This window comes from Fundulus heteroclitus, chromosome 21, assembly GCF_011125445.2.
Source record: "Fundulus heteroclitus isolate FHET01 chromosome 21, MU-UCD_Fhet_4.1, whole genome shotgun sequence".
In the NCBI taxonomy this organism is placed as follows: domain Eukaryota; kingdom Metazoa; phylum Chordata; class Actinopteri; order Cyprinodontiformes; family Fundulidae; genus Fundulus; species Fundulus heteroclitus.
The window spans coordinates 8,037,830-8,055,691 of record NC_046381.1 but is presented as its reverse complement, the minus strand read 5'-3'; the positions used below and the strand labels follow the sequence as shown (position 1 = coordinate 8,055,691).

The following is a 17,862-nucleotide window of genomic DNA, read 5'->3' as shown; positions in this document are numbered from 1 at the left end:
TCGGATAACTTCTTTGTGACGTACACCGGGCCCTTGCCACACGTTTATCAGACAAGACCGCTTCCAGCATGAGCCTGGGCCTCTTGACAGAGAATATGGAATATCTGTTATGATACGTGGCAGAAATAAGAAAAGTAAAAGGAAAACAAACAGGAATAATCAATCGTACTTAAAAGTCATAAACTGTCAGATGTGACCTGCCACAGAGACACCATCAACCACCAAGTCATATAAACTGGGTTTATTAAACATTAGATCTGTCAGGAAAATCCCTTTTAATTAATGATTTCATTATTGACAATAATCTTGATGTAATGTTTTTAACAGAAACATGGTTACATGAATCTAATGAAGAAGTTATACTGATGGAGTCGACACCTCCAAACTACAATTTCCTTTGTGAGAGCAGACAGCAAAGGAAAGGTGGAGGAGTGGCAACATTGTTTAATGATTCACTAAAGTGTAAAGGTGTTTTTGGGAAAATTTGACTCTTTTGAACATTTGGCTCTCCAGGTAAAGAGCCCGGTTCGAACTATGTTTCTGAATATTTACAGGCCTCAAGTCCACATCAAACTTTTTTAATGATTTTAGTGACCTCTTGTCTGTGATATGTGTTGATTATGACTGTTTAATTATTGTTGGAGACTTCAACTTTCACGTTGACAACCCTGAAGACAGAAGTGCAAAAGAACTGTGTGACACACTTAAAAAAAATTAGTTTAACTCAGCATGTTAAACAGCCAACACACAAACAGGGACATATTTTAGACTTGATCATCACTAAAGGTCTAAACATTTCTAACGTCAATGTAACTGATGTTGCCCTATCTGATCACTTTTCTGTTACCTTTGAATGTATAATTTCCAGTGACTCATTTAGCCAAAGGGACATCGTAAGAAAACGCACCTTTAAGGACAATGCCACGGAAACGTTTATTCAAGCTTACTCTGCTACCTCAACCTTGGGCTGCAACTCAGCTGATGAACTAGTAGATAACTTTCAGTCTAAAGTCTCAGACATCATTGACTGCATTGCTCCAGTTAAAGTGAAGTTTTTTTCCGGGAAGAAAAAATCTCCTTGGAGAAATGCTCCAGCAGTTAGAGGTGAAAAAAGGGAGTGTCGAAAAGCTGAACGCAGGTGGAGAAAGAACAGACTCCAGGTTCACTACGACATCTATAAAGAGAGACTTTACAGATATAACTCACAACTGAAAAATGCAAGAGAATCTTTCTTCTCTGAGATCATCAACAAAAAAATTAGAAGATCAGTCTGTACATCCACAGCAACTCTAGAACCAATGCCGTATTCAGCTGGAACTTATCCTGACAAAATAAACTCCAAAAGCTTAGAGGAGATCATTCAGCAGCTAAGTTCTTCCTCATGCTGCCTTGATGTTCTACCCACAGTTTTCCTTAAGTAAGTTTTGCCTGTCATAGTGTCTGATTTGACTCAGATAATAAACGCGTCCCTTCTGTCAGGTGTTTTCCCCCAGTCCCTAAAAACAGCAATTATCAAACCACTGCTGAAAAAGAACAATTTAGACAAACTTCTACTCCAGAACTACAGGCCCATCTCAAACCTCCCCTTTATCAGTAAAATCATTGAAAAAGCTGTATTTCAACAATTAAACACCTTCTTAACTACGACCAGCCGCTTTGATGTTTTCCAGTCAGGTTTCTGTGCTCACCACAGTACAGAGACCGCCCTTATCAAGGTGTTTAATGAAATACAGACTGTGGAAGAACTACCCTGCTGGTACTATTGGACCTCAGTGCAGCATTTGATACTGTAGATCACTCCATCCTGTTAGAACGCCTGGAGAACTGGATCGGCCTCTGTGGTACAGCTCTCCACTGGTTTAAATCCTACTTAAAAGGACAGGGACTTATTTGTATCAGTAGGTAACTTTACATCAAAGACGACAAAAATCACATGTGGGGTTCCCCAAGGGTCCATCCTGGGTCCCCTCCTCTTCAATATCTACATGCTCCCTCTAGCTCAGATAATAAAAACAACATCATCTACCATAACTATGCAGACGACACACAGCTCTACATCACCATGTCACCAGGTGACTATGAACCAGTTCAGGCACTGAGTAAATGCCTAGAAGAAATCAATGCCTGGATGTGTCAAAACTGAAGTAATAATCTTTGGACCAATAGAGGAGAGATCAAAGGTTAGCACACAGCTTCAGTCGCTTCAGCTAAAAACCACTGATCAGGCCCGAAACCTGGGTGTAGTGATGGACTCAGACCTGAACCTTCAAAAGCATCTAAAGACAGTTACATGGTCGGCCTTCTATCACCTGAGGAACATTTCCAGGATTAAAGGACTGATGTCTCAGCAGGATCTGGAAAAACTAATCCATGCGTTTATTTTTAGTCGAATTAATTACTCCAACGGTGTTTTTACAGGTCTGCCTAAAAAGTGGATCAGACAGCTGCAGCTGATCTAGAACGCTGCTGCCCTCATCCTCACTAGGAAAGTAGAGCACATCGACCCGGTTCTGAAGTCCTTACACTAGCTCCCTGTATCTCAGAGAATAGACTTTAAAATACTTCTGTTAGTCTATAAATCCCTGAATGGCTTAGCACCTAAATACATCACAGACTTGTTATCAGTGTATCAACCCTCCAGACCACTCAGGTCTTCTGACTCCAGCCTACTCTACATACCTAGAACCAGAACTAAACAAGGAGAAGCAGCATTTAGTTCCTATGCTCCACTTATCTGGAACAAACTTCCAGAAAATTGTAAAGGTGCGGAAAGCCTGAGTTCCTTTAAATCAAGATTAAAAACACATTAGTTTAGGATTGCCTTCAACTGTTCTAGTTAACTGAATCACCACTTTTTTGTTCTTTTTTTCTATCTACATTTTATTCCTACTTGCTTTTATTCTGTTTTATCTTGCTATATTTTAATCATGTGAAGCACTTTGCATCGTCTTTGTACTGAATTGTGCTATATAAATAAATTTGCCTTGCCTTGCCTGTCTGTCTCTGTGTTGCCCTGCAACAGACTGGCGACCTGTCCAGGGAGTTCCCCGCCTCTCGCCCGGTGAACGCTGAAGGTAGGCACCAGCAACCCCCACGACCCCATGAGGGATTAAGCAGGTCAGAAAATGGATGGATGGATAGATAGAAGGTTGCAAGTACCTGGTTCAATCCCCGCAGACTACCACTGTGGGTCCCTGAGCAAGACGCTTGGCTCCAGATTGCTCCCTGGGTGCTATAATGGCTCCCCCACTGCTCCCTAAGCGATGGGTTAAACGCAGAAGACAAATTTCATTGGAAAGTACAATTGCAATGACAAATATTTCCTTCCTTCCAGCGGTTACTAAAAAGATGAGCTAATATGTCCTAGAGCGATCTAAAATGCATAAAGTTTCCACTCACTTCTGAAAGACGAGACAAACACAGAAGAGTTTATGGGGACTTTACTTTCTGTGGGGGAATTCAAGTTGGAGTTTTCCAACAAACAGATAAATAATAAAACAAAACTCCTGTACTAACACGGAAGGTGGCGGCCACAACGCTGTCATGACCCGTAAGTTTATTTCATTTCTAGACGCTGTCAAAAGAAAGGTGAGTTTGTAACTGAAAAAATGCAGCTGACTGACCAAGCGAGCTGCACTGCGGTCTGTGGCTTTTTATTTGAGCCCCACTGTGTTGAATCACCTGGGTCAAAGCTTAGCCTAAAAACTTATGCTAATATCGTCTGTGATTAAGGAGACGACAGAAGGTTTTACCTGGGTGAGGAGTTGTGGTTGACCCCACTGCTAAGTGTGACGATGGCTTCTAAGAGCCGTGATTGGTTGAAACTACATAAATGCACTCCTACTGATCAATGGAGAGAAATTAACCAATTGGACTGGATTAGGAAGTCTGTGTCATGATTATGAAACTTAGCTAACTTACATAACTGTCACACAGCATCAAAATTTTGAATGCTCTTTATTTATTTATGCTCCTTATTTTGCTTATGTTTGGTCACCATGCTTGATCACAAAAAGATTTTTAGTGATCTTATGAAGTGGAACTGAAATTTTTTTTTTTAATCAGCTTGTAGCCATGAGCAGCAAGGTAAAGTCAAACAGTTTGGATGTGCCGCTCTGTGTGTCGTACGTCTATGCAGAGCTTTTTGAATCTACCTACTGAAATCACTTTCCAATTTTATTTATTTATTGAGATGCGATCAAGTTTAAGCTCTTTCCTCCAGCTCGGATCAAAATCACTCGTCGTTGGCCGACCTGAATACACATTGAGCTTGTTTGACTTTCAGCAAAACCAACAAAAAAGGCAAAAAACAACCGAGCTGGACTTTGAACGAAGAAAAAAAGAGGAGCAGAGCATCAAACTTAAGCTCCCTGCACCGTTTCCACGCAGCAGATGCAGCAGACGACGAGAAGACAGACTGTTTCCACCATGAGGGCCTTGATATTCCTCTGTGTATTTGGATGGGCCGTGACAGCAGCAAACGGAATGACTTTTAATTGCAATGTAACTTATCAAGTTCAATTTGAAGTTTGAAGAGTTTGAGGAAAGTAATGGAAACAGCACTTTGACTTTCAGGATCTCTTATGACAGCTGGGTGATTGTCATCCTAACAAAGCTAGAATTAGAGGGATTTTAATCAGATCTGTTCGGTATTTAAAGTGACTCCAAGTTTCTTGTAATAATCAAGTTGGAAAAATTAAAGGGCAGGATCAGAGTGTAAAGTGAAGCGTTTGTAAACTGCATGAACAACCTTCAGATTGAGGTTAATCTTATCTTTAAATTTCATTTTCAGGGTTGTCGCGGGCCATTGGAGGGGTCCAACGGAACAACCAACTCATCTACTGTAAGTAGACACACATAATTATACTGTTACCTTTTATAAACTTCCTCATTCATCATTTTATGTGGAGACTAAAGTAGAGTTTAGTGTTAACCACTGGTTCTCAAACCTTTTGTTGCGCCCCCCATTGAAGAATACCAATACCAACAAAATGGTTAAAAAAAAAAAAAAAAAAAAAAATCAAACATTTGTTTTCTCTCTTAATGCATTGCTCTGAAAATTACCCAGAATCCCTGTTCTATTTCATGACAGTTAAAAACATTTTACAACAGTTTCTAACAAAATGTTAACATATTTAGCCTGAGACATCCCTGCAGTCAAAACGAAGGATAAAATACAAAAAACATTTTGGTTTTATAACTTATATTTGTCTTTTATTTTGCATGCTATCTCTATATTGCAAGTTAACTCACAACTGTTCTTGTTTGAACAACTTTGCATTGCTACATGAAATGATTAACTTAAAAAAAAAAAATGTTTTAAAATCAGAATTTAGACTTTTTTATATAAATGTTCCCAGTGAAATAACTTGTTTTAAGTTCAGGTTGTCATACATTTGAGTTTTAAAAATCAGCTTTTTTTGGGAGGTTTTGTTGCCCTGTGAAGTACAAAGTCCACATTCTTACTCGCACACCACAGAAAAACCAGAGTAAGTGAAATAGCCACTTATGCTTGTCTTAAATGGTTTTCTTCTATTTTAGGTGCCAGGACAGAACAGCTCCATCACTGTACAGGTAGGTGGACTTACTTTTTTCTGGATATTTTGGACTTTTTTCTTGTTTTAGGGACCAGAGAAAAGGTTGGATATATATTGAGACATACAGACTAACAATTATTTTTGACATTTCTGGATCGTTGCAAGAATAATTGCTAGAAGACCACAGTAGGTTAATTAATGACCAGTAATGCATAACAGAATGGTGATTGTGTTTTTATTCCCTGTTTTTTTTTTTTTTTAGCAATGATACCTGGACTCCAAGTGAGAACAACTGAGTTTAGAATTTTAAAGTTGTATTAATTTGTAATTAGTTTTAAAATAAAATCTGGAGCGATTAAACACAAATTTTTGAGAGATTTTGGCAGCTTGTTTAAAGGTCGGAAGATCAGATTCTGGGAAGAATGCCACTGAAAACTGTATGGGGGAAATGCTGCCATCTGTTGGTCTTTTAAGTGTTTTCTTCTTTCTTTTTTTAGAAGTCTGAACCAACAAAGGCTTCCCGCGTAAATGTACGTAAGTACATTTACGTAGGTAGATAGGTAGACTTACTATTTATAAAGTAATCACTGAGATAATTATCCTGACATTTGTTATGCTGTAGGAGGAAATCAGACAGTATTAAGATACAAAAATGCATTATAATAAAGTGATTGTCTGTGTTTTTACCTTTAAGTGGAATGGGACCTTGATTACCCTCGATAACAGTCTTGGGTTCCCTAAAGGGACAGATAATCAAAACGCCCTGAACAACACAAAGGTAATAAACAACATTTGCTCTTAGACTTAGACAACCTTGTCATTTTGTATGCACAAAGTGCGTACAGAACGAAATTTAGTTTGCATACAGCTTGAAAGATCACAGTTAATTGCAGTAAATTTCAGGATAAAGATGCAGCAGCGGTTTATGTTAACAGTTGAAATGTAAACAATGTAAGAAAACCACAGTAAATTGTAGGAAAAAAAAATCACAGTAAATTGCAGTAAATTTCAGGATAAAGGTGCAGCAGCTAACCTGACTCTTGCCAGACGGATGTCGCTCCGCCTAGCCCTAGCTCCACTCACATACATCTGGTACCTCTCCATAGGAATTGCCTTTATTAAAGGCTGGGCCTTATCAAAAATCCTTGCATATGATTGGATAAGCCACTTGTCTGTCATCTTTATCAACGCGCTATTTCAACCACTCACACCGAAGCCAACCCGTGATGCTGTGAGAGCGATGCAGGAAAAAACAAAACTTTTTTTTTTTTTAAATGTGTTTGCGGCTCTAGTGGCACGCGTTTTATTGACAGTGAGCTGACAGGAAGAGGGGGGAAGACAGGCGGCAAAGCGCCGCGGGTCGGAGTCGATCCCGGGCTGACCGCGTTGAGGACTAAAGGCCTCCTAACATGGTTCGCGCTAAACGCTCCGCCAATTTTATTGCCCGCCACGGGCAATAAAATTGGTTGGAGAAATCACTCTCTATGGAAGATGTCCCAGATGGATGTGAGTGGAGCTAGGCAGAGCGACATCTATCTGGCAAGAGTCAGGATATGCAGCAGCACCTTGAAATGTAAACAATGTAAAACAACAGTGCAGGGGAAAGTTCAGTTTCCATTTTGTGGCTTCGGCAGTTCAACAGTCTGATGGCATATGTGCACATGTGCAGTTATGCAAGTGTGGTGCAGTGTCCATTTTGGGCTTCAGCAGTTCACAGTCCATTTAGTGGCTTCAGCAGTCCAGCATTCTGAAGCATATGTGCAGTGTGCGGATGTGGTACAGAGTCCATTTTGCGGCCTCAGCAGTTCAGAGTCCCTAGCAGTTCAACAGTCTGATGGCAACAGGGAAAAAGCTTTTGCAGAACCTGGAGGACCTACAGCGGATGCTGCGGAACCTCTTCCCAGAAGGCAGTAGGGAGAACAGTCCATGGTGGGGGTGTGAGGGGTCCCTGATGATATTACGGGCTCGGGACACACATCGCTGTGATGAGATATCGTTGATGGAGGGGAGAGGAGCCAGGATGATCCCTTCTGCTGTCCTCACCACTCTCCTCGCGTTCTTCCAGTCGGCGGCACTGCAGCCTCCACACCACACAGAGAGACAGCTGGTCAGAATGCTCTCTATGGTGCTTCTGTAGAAGGTCCTGAGGATGGGCGGGGGCCGGTGGGCTCTCCTCATCCTCTGCAGGAAGTACAATCGCTTCTGTGCCCTCTTCACCAGTGACGTGGTGTTCACAGACCAGGTGAGGTTGTCCGTGATGTGCACCCCCAGGAACTTGGTGCTGCTGACCACCTCCACAGCTGAGCTGTTGATGAGCAGTGGAGCGTGGTGTGGCCGGTTCCTCCTGAAGTCGACGATGAGCTCCTTTGTCTTCTCCATGTTCAGGATCGGGCTGTTGTCTCTGCACCAGCCCACCAGTTGCTCCACCTCGTCTCTCTAGTCCTGGTCGTTGTCGTCTCTGATCAGGCCCACCATCATTGTGTCGTCAGAAAACTTCACGATGTGATTGGTGGTGAACTTGGGGACGCAGTCGTGTGTCATCAGGGTGAACAGCAGGGGGCTCAGGACGCAGCCCTGAGGGGAGCCCGTGCTGAGGGTGATGACATCAGAGGTGTTCTGACCGACCCGGACTGACTGAGGTCTGTTGGTGAGGAGGTCTAGCAGCCGGTTGCAAAGGGGTGTGCTGAAGCCCAGATGTTCCAGTTTTCCCACCAGATGTTGTAGGATGATGGTGTTCAACGCTGAACTGAAGTCCAGGAACAGCATCCGCACGTGCGTGTTCTTCTCCTCCAGGTGTGCCAGGCTCAGATGAAGAGCAGAGGAGATGGCGTCCTCAGTGGAGCGGTTCCTTCGGTAGGCAAACTGGAAGTGATGGGGGAAGACTGGAGACGATGTGTTCCTTTACCAGCCTTTCAAAGCACTTCATCATGACGGGAGTCAGTGCAACAGGCCGGTAGTTGAAACAGGTGACTTGAGGTTTCTTCGGCACCGGAATGATGGAGGCAGACTTGAAGCATGCTGGCACTGTGGCTTGGTCCAGCGAGGTGTTAAAAATGTCTGTGAGGACACCAGCCAGCTGACCTGCACACTCCTTGAGCACCCGCCCAGGTAGGTTGTCTGGACCTGGGGCCTTCCGCAGGTTGACTCTCCTCAAAGTCGTCCACACGTCGGCAGTGTCAAGGCGGAGGACCTCCTCTTCCTGATGGGTGACAGCTTTCACTGCTGGAGTGCTGTTTAGTGCCTCAAAACTTCCAAAGAAGTATTTAGTCCATTGAGGAAGTCAGCATCAACTTCACCCACCAAAGGGGGGAGGGCGTGTTGTTTTTGGTGATCGCCCGTATGCCTTTCTACATGCTCCTGGTGTCTCTGCAGTCATGGAAAAGCTCCTGGATTTTCTTAGTGTGGTTCCGCTTCGCTAACTTGATGGCACGGTTCAGGTTGGCTCTCAATGTTTTCAGTGCCTCCTTGTCACCAGACTTGAAGGCTGAGTTCTGTGCTTTTAGCGCTCAACGGACCTCCACAGTGACCCAGGGTCGTTGATTCGCTCGGGTGATGATGGTCTTTGTGGTGCTGACGTCCTCAATGAATTTGTTGATGTAGGCTGACACAGTCATGGCGTACTCATCAACGTTGATCTTGTTCTCATAAGTTGCTGCATCTTTAAACATGTCCCAGTCAGAGCACTCAAAACAGTCCTGGAGCGCCTCCATTGCTCCCTCAGTCCACACTCTCACCTGCCTCACTGTAGGTTTAGCTCTGATCAGCAGGGGCTTGACTGCAGGATTTAGCATACTGACCATTATGCTCATAATAAAATGAGCGTAACAGTCTAATTTCAGTGTAACTTTGCCAACTTTCAGCGTAACGGTCCATTACACTGTATTAATGCATTTCAGTCTGTAGTGATTTGGCGTTGAAATAGTGAGCTTTGCGATCTATATTTTCAGGGTAGATTTGTCACCCGAGCATTCACTTACTTTATTAAGCATTTATTTACCTTGTTTTAGTAGCTCATGGGGGCTACAACTTTTTAGAATATCAGCATCAAAATATTTTGTGACCCCCACTTTGGGAACCCCTGGTCTGGACGCATGTGCATCCCTAATCTAAATTTACAAATCAGTTTGAAAGTCAATTATCTTTCTAAGCTAATTAAGCATTATTTGTTGCAATTGCAGGCCCAGAATCGCAACGTAGCCTGCCTTGGAACCAGACCCCGACGAAGGGTAGGTAAAAAAAGAAATGATGACAGCAGGACAAATCTTGTTTATGTGGAGAGTAAATTAGAGTTCATTGTTAAGCTCTGGACCTAACAGTGTTTAATACTTTAGGCCAGCCCACACGCTAGTAACTGGAACCCTCTTCAAGGTAGATATCCGTTTAAAGTTGATAAAGATGAAAACCAGGTAAGAAACTGCTACACCCGCGCTCCTTTACATCTGTGATTTTAAAACTAGTTTTACTAAATTTGCTTCACATTTCTAAATGTAAATATTTAGAAAGTAAGGCCGTCTGTTTGCAAACTACCAAGTAAACCATTTCATCTCATGACGCCTGATTTTTCTTTACATTAAATTTTCAGCTGAATGCTACAGATGCAGTGGCACTGAATGCGTCCGATACCACAACCAACTCATCCACTGTAAGTAGAAACACATAATTATACTGTTTCAGCATTTTTGAGGATAGAAGAATATTTGAGATTCCAGCTAAAAGTCAATCCTTAGTTAAATTACAACATTTTAAAAGGGAATAAAATGGAGAATAATCCTGAATTGTTAACTGTTATGCAAGGGATCTACAGTATGATCACCTTTTGAAACCTGAATTTGGTTTTCTGGAAATCGAGCCAAAAAAGTGTCATCTTCACAGTTTTTAAGATAATGAACATCTGAAATATGTTTGTGGGAAAAGTGTGTGTCCATTTTAATACAAGGTGCTCTAGGGCAAAATGTGTCAAACAGTGCAGACCTTTTTATTCTGCTCAAGTTTTAACATTTCTTACTTTTTTGAAAAACGTAGTTTTTAGATTTTTCTTTTTCTTCTTTCCTGATGAAAATCGAGCTATGAAACAAACCCAAAATAGATTTAATTTATAGAATATTGAGGGAGGTGATAGATTTATCACATTTAATGTCAAAAAGACAAATTGGAAAAATATTTATATTTATTTAATTGCAACATACATTTCAATGAAATTCATCCTCAATTTTCTATCTGGGAAATCCAGTTTATGTGGCATTCAAGCAACCAGATCAATAACTGGGTGCTGCAGCTCAGAATCAGATACTTATAGTCGCAGCTGAATCTAAAAAGGTAAATATTTTTCAACTCAAATGACATCTGGTTCCAGTTTCAGGTCCCCGGTACCTATAACAAATTTGCATTTGGTATTTAGATCTTATATTTCCTGTTTTTATACAGGGATGTGAACTTTGAAAGCTAAAATTCAAAAAAAAAATTTAATTAAAACTTTTCACCTCAGACAAGAAATTCCATCATGCACCTCTTTTACATTACTTCTTGACATTAAAGCCAAAAACAAAAATAAGAAAAGCTGTGATATCAGAGGAACATATTTGATTGTTTTCTAGTTGTACGCTTAGTGTTCGAGATCCGTCTCTGAGTCGTGGAAGGCTAAAAGATGAACTGAACCTAAACTGAATTTAGTCAGAAACTCTGATCCCTATCATTTAAAAATGTCCTTCAAGTCTAGCTTTAGGGAAGAAAAACTTAAGGAATCTGTTATTTATATTTTATGTTTTCTTAAGTCTTTCACACACAGTTTCTGCAAAGTTTGTTTTTACAGTCCCAAATTGCAAGGATCAGTTGTGGTATATGGCATATGGTTGTAGGCTATTGACCAGGGCTGGGAATTGTTAAGAATTTCACAATTTGATACGATTTTGATTCTTTGGCTCACAATTCAATATTGATTTATTTTGTAATATGTAGAATGCACAATTAATCTGTCGTTATATTTTAGATTTTTCTTTATTTATATTTTGTGAATATGAACTTCCTTATGTATTTATATTTTTGAGCAATTAAATATCAATATGGAGAACAAAAGTGAAAACATGACAGTACTGTATTAACACTACAGTGAATGTTAACCTAAATTATTCTCTTTTCTCTTAGAATCTGGGATAATTCTCATAATTTCTAAATAATAATCTCAAAATAAAGCACTAGCGCAGTAAGACTTGTGATGAATATAGAGAGCAAAAACTTTAAAGAATTACACTAGCTACTCAGGGCTGGGCTGGCTGGAAAGTGTCCTGGGAGTATAAGGTGGAAAAGTTGGGACAATTCCAATGACCTCTGACTGACGGGCCTCAAAAAGAAAATGTTTATAATTATAGGAGGTTTTGGGATGATTAAGATTTTTTTTTCATGGGGCCCAACATTTTTGATGACTCCCCTGCCTGGGAGTTCCTGACAGACTGCCTCACTTTCAACTGCTTGGTTGAAGTTTTATTGAAAAACATAAGTATATATCAATTACAGCTAATGTGATTTTTTTAATTGTAAGATGGCCAATATCATATAATATATATAGATGATATATATAATATATTTAGATGATATATATAATATAAATAGTCTATTATAAAAAGCCACTTTTTTTAATGCACATCTGGCTTAAGTTCATTGTTAGTGGAAGCCAGAAATGTTAAAATGTGTTGCTGAATTTGGAGTGCTTTTTTTTTTCCACCTCAGTTTTTAGGTGAAAATGTTTTTAGCTCATAGCTTCAGTTATTGCTCTGCAGAGGAATGACATGACGAGCCAGAGCCACAGCACCAGGCGTCTCTCTATTAAACGCGAGAGACAAATTGGGCTTTTCGATTCAGGACTGCTAAGTTATAAGCACCACCAGGGGCGCCACAAAAAAAAACAGTAGTCCCAGTCTATTAATGTTTTAACATTGCTGTAAAATAATTGACTTTATTTCCATTAACGTTGTCCAGCTTTCGCCCGTACAACGTGAATCACTCAAAACTGTCGCTCATGAATTCAAAGGTCTGGGGAACTAATCAATTCAGATGATTTAATAATTAGACACTGAATAATCAATTAGTAAAAGATTCATTGCAATGTATTGATGAATCGATGCTTTTACTTACTCCTACTATTGACTGATGTAAAGTCTGTTATCTAGCGTCAGTTTCAAACGTTAATATTGTATCTATTGCAATTTTAGACCAATGAAGGAGATGCTCAGACTGAAAGAAGCAAACGAGATAAAGAAAAGGTAGGTGGAAAAGTGTCAAAGTGATTTTTCATTAACTTTAAAATCAAACGATTAACAGTTTTAGACTACTTGCATAGCTGTCCAGGAGTGGTTGGATTAGCATTGCTGTATGCTGTGTGAATCATGTTTTATGTAAAGACTGAGGTAGAGTTGACTGTAGGCGCCTGTAACCATCTTCAACATTTCATCTAAACCAGTCTAAGCCCTTGAACTTCTGGCATATTCTAGCTGGTCCTGGTTTTAAACCGGAGGAAAATGACAGCCAGGTAAGAAACTATATCTGTCTCTAAATTTAATATTTTTGTGAGTTAAAAAACTGAAAATTAAGTGAGAAATATCAAAAGCCAACCTCACTCAATATTTGTTTGAAACCACATTTGCATTTGTTACTTAGATCTTAAATTTTCAGTTTTTATGCAAAGATGTAAATTTAGCTTTTACCAAGATATCCTTTTTAGACATGGACTGAAAGTGAAAAATGAATTATCCCATCAGAGGAAATTCCCATCAGTTGAAAACACTATATTTTAATTAAATTTTCAGTTGAATGGGACAGACGTAGACCCACAGAACGGGTCCAACAGCACCACCAGCTCATCAACTGTAAGTAGACACAGATAATTGTAATTTTTCAAAATTTTTGATCACCTAAGGATCAAATAAAACTCAAGAAGTCAAACAAAGTAAATTGTTTAGTAATTGCTGGATTTATAATAAACGACACAAAACCATCCAACTACAAGGTCTTTGCATTACTTGCTTCTTACTCTAATTTTCTTACTTTATTTGGTTTTCTGTTGATTAGTATAAACTGTTACATTTAGCCTTAAAACAATTTACTCTTGTATTGGTACTTTGCAGCGTTACCTATAGATGGAAATCTAACTTTGAAGTTTTAATTTTTCTTTCAATACTTGGTATTTAGATTTTCATTTCTTTGTCTTTTCTTTCCTAATCAAAATCAAGCTGTAAAACAACCCAAAATAAGATTTCCTTTACAGAGAAATAGACTGGAAATTTGTTTTATTTGAGTTTTAGGTTGTATATCCAAGAAATCCTTTTTTTATTTTATTTAGCTCAGTAGTGGACAGTATAATCACTCTTGGAATATTTTACCATCTTCTCTGTGGTCTAAAATCCACATTCTTGCAAGCAAACCAACACAAACACTGGATAAATGGAAATATGTATAGATGGTATAAAGCGTTTTCTCCTTTTATTTTAGGTAGCAGAACATTAACTTAGTTACTTTCCTAAACTCCTAAAATACTTTTCTACACTTTTCTTTATGTTTCACTGTTGTGTCTAATTTTAGAAGAAAAGAAAATGAAGGACAACCATGTTCCTGTAGGCAGACTTGATCTTTATAAAGTGTTGATATCTCTGGATACGTTAGCAAACATTGATTAAAACACAATGATGGGAAGATTAATTAATGACCATCCTTTTATTTAATGAATGGGTGAGCCCAAGTCTGTTTCTCAGTAAAAATGTCCCTATTGGCCCTACTTACGAAGGAGTTAAAATTAATTCAATAAAGTTGTGGCTATTAGAAGAAAAGTACTCAGTTTTGTCTATGACATTTTTACATCAAAGAAGACAGCAAAAGTTATAAAACGTGTTTCAGTGCATCAGCTTCATTTCCTGGAGGGCTAAATTTGTACCAATCGTGAACTGTCAGTTTCAGGTCTCCAGTACAGCCAAACCTAGAACCAGAGCCAAACCAACGGTAGGTAAAAACACTCACTAACAGGACAAAATGTTATTGACAGACTTCCCCATTACCTGTTTAGATATGTATTCAGGCGTCCTGTGTCATGTAGAGCCTGAGGTACTGTTACCTGTTCTGTAACTAACATCATCTACACCCCAGCAGAAACCAAGTAGCTTCCGGCATCCTCTAAAGGGTCCTGGTTTTGAAGCAGAGGAAAATGACAGCCAGGTAGGAAACAAGTTTCTGTCTCTTAATTATATACTTTGGCAAGCTATAAACATGAGGAATTAAATGAGAAGTATATTAAATTATAGAAAATATATTAATCTAGTATTTGAGAGCGGTATCTGAGTCTTGGAAACTGTCAGGAGTGAATAAATCCTGTTTTCATGGTTTTTGTCAATATAAAATGGAAACTGAGGTTAAAAGATGAGCTGGACCTAAACTAAATTTGGTCAGAAACTCTGACCATCATTTAGAAATGCCGTCAAAGTCTAGCTTTAGGGAAGAAAAATATAAAGACACGGATAATATAAATAAAAGATGCCTCAAGACTTTCACAGTTTCTGTACTTTATTTTTATATCCCTAAATTGTAAGGATCAGTTGTGGGATACAGCATATGGTTATAGGCTACTGACTGTGACATAATGTCTAATGGCATCTATATCAGTTTCAAACGTTAAGTGATACCGCATCTATTGCAATTTCAGACCAATGAATGAGATGCTCAGACTGAAAGAAGCAAATGAGATACAGAAGAGGTAGGTGAAAAGAAAATGACAGAATAAAGTGATTTTTCATCAACTTCAGAATGTAGGAGCCAAACAATGAACAGCTCTAGACTATTTACATAGCTATCCCTGACTGTTTTGGATTAGCCTTACTGTATGCTGTGTGACTCGTGTTTTATGTAGAGACTGAGGAAGAGTTTACTGTAGAGTTATGTAACCATGTTTAAGGCTCCATCTAAATTAGCCCATTAACATCTAGTATCCTCTAAAGAATTGTCCAAGTTACTCATCAGAAGGAACCGTTTCCCCAGCTGTCATTTATATCTCAGAATAGGAAATGAGTGTTAAAATCTCTGATCGTAAATGAGCAAGTATCCTTTTTTTCTGTTGCAGAAATAGCAGAAGTAATGGAAGATGCACAGCTGAGGTCTCATGGAAACATGTCCAGGAACACAAACTAGACCACGAATCTAGACTCTGTAGATGATGCAATCATCACAAAATAAAATATAAACATCTCTTGTGAAACAGTATTTATTTGTTTTAAATGCATTGCAAAAGTTCATGCCAAAGGGTATAAGGCATGGGTGTGACAAAAAAAAGGTCCAAATCAAAGTTTAAACTGTTTTGGTAAAAATAATTAAATTTGTCGTTCAGTCGAAAATATTGATACAGAAAAAAAAGAACGTTTCTCAAGACGTCTTATCTAGATGTCAAACATGTTGGTATAACTTAGTTTTGATAAAAGTCAACTACACAAACATTTGTCCTACAGATTTAAAATTTAGATGAAAATATTTAATCTCAGGACAAATCCAACCATGGAGCCGCCACTATTCAACCTCAGGGTTCTCGCCAGGATTTCTTTTCAGCGTAATGGTAAATTTGTCAGATGGTGAACAATTATAATAACTAGAAAATTTCTGAAGAAATTTAGCAAGGCGACTGCCTCATGGTGCGTACCATACCCTGACTGAGTGGAATGTGTGATTTTTGTGTCTTTGGAGCATTTCTGCAGCATGTAGTAGAGGCAAAAAGGGGTAAAAAATGAATGCTTGACACCTCATAAAATAGACATGCTTTATCCGACATGGCCCAGATATGTTGTGGAGCTTTCTCTCTAAAGGAAGGACAGACTCTGTCAAGCAGAAGTTTGTACAACCTTACTAGAGCTACTTCCGGTTAGCAACATGCTAACCATTAGCCGCTAACATGGTTGTGTTCAGTATCACCGGGTGATGGTAGTCTGTTAGTTTGGTCCAAATCCTCCGCTGGAAAGTGCCTTAAAAGGGAGATAATATGATTTTGCATGGTTGTTGTTTATGATGTCACCATGGTAACTTAAAATGGCAGCTTATACAAAAAGAGCACTTGACTGAATGAAGAGGCACTTTTTGACATATATGCTATGGGGGTGAAAAAGTAAGATACTTAACCTGCCACACAGGGTTTTGATCCTGCAACATCCAGAGTGCCAGTCCCACAATTTAACCAGTGGACCAAACCCCAGTCATAATCCCAGGCATAACAACGATGTAAAAAAGTTCTGATCCTGTTTGCGCTACGATTTACCCCGCGAGCAGCACTTCATTTCTCTGGAACGATAAAGGTTAGAGACGTAATTTTTTCTGCGTTTATTTTGTAACGGATAGGGGAACCGGACAAGCTATGGGTTTTTGCTGGAAATATTTTAATTTAGGCACAAAAAATCATGAAAAAAAGGTAATTTTGAGGAAAATGCAAAGATCTCCGAAACATTGTCCCGAACAAATCGCTGTAGCTGAAAAAGTAGAGATATCAAAATAATTCTTTCACAGTGAGTATCAGCAGGCTTTTGAGGACTATGGTGCCTATTTTTTGTTTGTACAAAAATTGGTGTAGGCACAGCGATAATGTAAAAAAGTGCATCATTTGGGGGGGAAGCAATCTGATCCTCTTTCAGGATTTTGCACAGTTGCTACTCCCGAAGAAATTGTTCCTGCGGCAAAACCGTAACAGTTATCCACAAAATTCCTTTTTTGTGAGTGCCAGAAGGGTCGGGACATTCGTGTGTGAAAGTATCATGCCTGTACATCAAACGGTTTAGGAGTAGTGGCGATGCAAAAACATGTGTTTGGGATTTTCAGGTGTCATTTTTTAAAACAGCTCCATGGGAAATGAATGAGGAGGGTTTTGAGTTTGTGTCGCTCTGAGGTGATTTGCGAAAAATGTGTAAATCCTACATCAATGAGGGTTACATTTCCTAAATCCAGACAAAAATACCTACGTTTTGATGTATAATTGGTCTAGAGTGAAAATTGAGCAAGTAGGCTTAAGTTGTTCGGAGTTGTGAAATATTTGAAAACACCAGAGTGGGCCACTGTAAAATTCTACTATTTTCTCCATTGATTTGTATGGGACTTTTTGGCGTGGTTTCTCGCCAACTACGTCGCCATGGTAACTGGAAATGGCGTAAAGTACAAATGGCACACTTCACGGCATGCTTTCATTTTTATCACTGTACATAATTAAAAATATTTCAGTATTGTAACACTGTTAAAACACAACAATAAAGTTTAAAATATTTAATTCACCTATTCACCATCTTAGTTTTTTCCTCCATGATGGATTTAATGCTCATAT

General features: G+C 39.2%; 1 protein-coding gene across 1 annotated transcript; it reads left to right on the top strand.

Moving 5' to 3' along the window:
- Nucleotides 1–4,375: 4,375 nt before the first annotated feature.
- On the top strand, nt 4,376–15,768 carry LOC105924726. Its single transcript, XM_036124841.1, has 15 exons — nt 4,376–4,503; nt 4,793–4,843; nt 5,542–5,574; nt 6,035–6,067; nt 6,232–6,315; nt 9,716–9,763; nt 9,869–9,943; nt 10,120–10,179; nt 12,743–12,793; nt 12,991–13,059; nt 13,337–13,396; nt 14,481–14,522; nt 14,670–14,735; nt 15,220–15,270; nt 15,634–15,768. Exons 1-14 carry the CDS (start codon nt 4,393–4,395, stop codon nt 15,229–15,231), a joined length of 795 nt encoding a protein of 264 aa, XP_035980734.1. The 5' UTR covers nt 4,376–4,392; the 3' UTR covers nt 15,232–15,270; nt 15,634–15,768.
- The last annotated feature ends 2,094 nt before the right edge of the window (nt 15,769–17,862 follow it).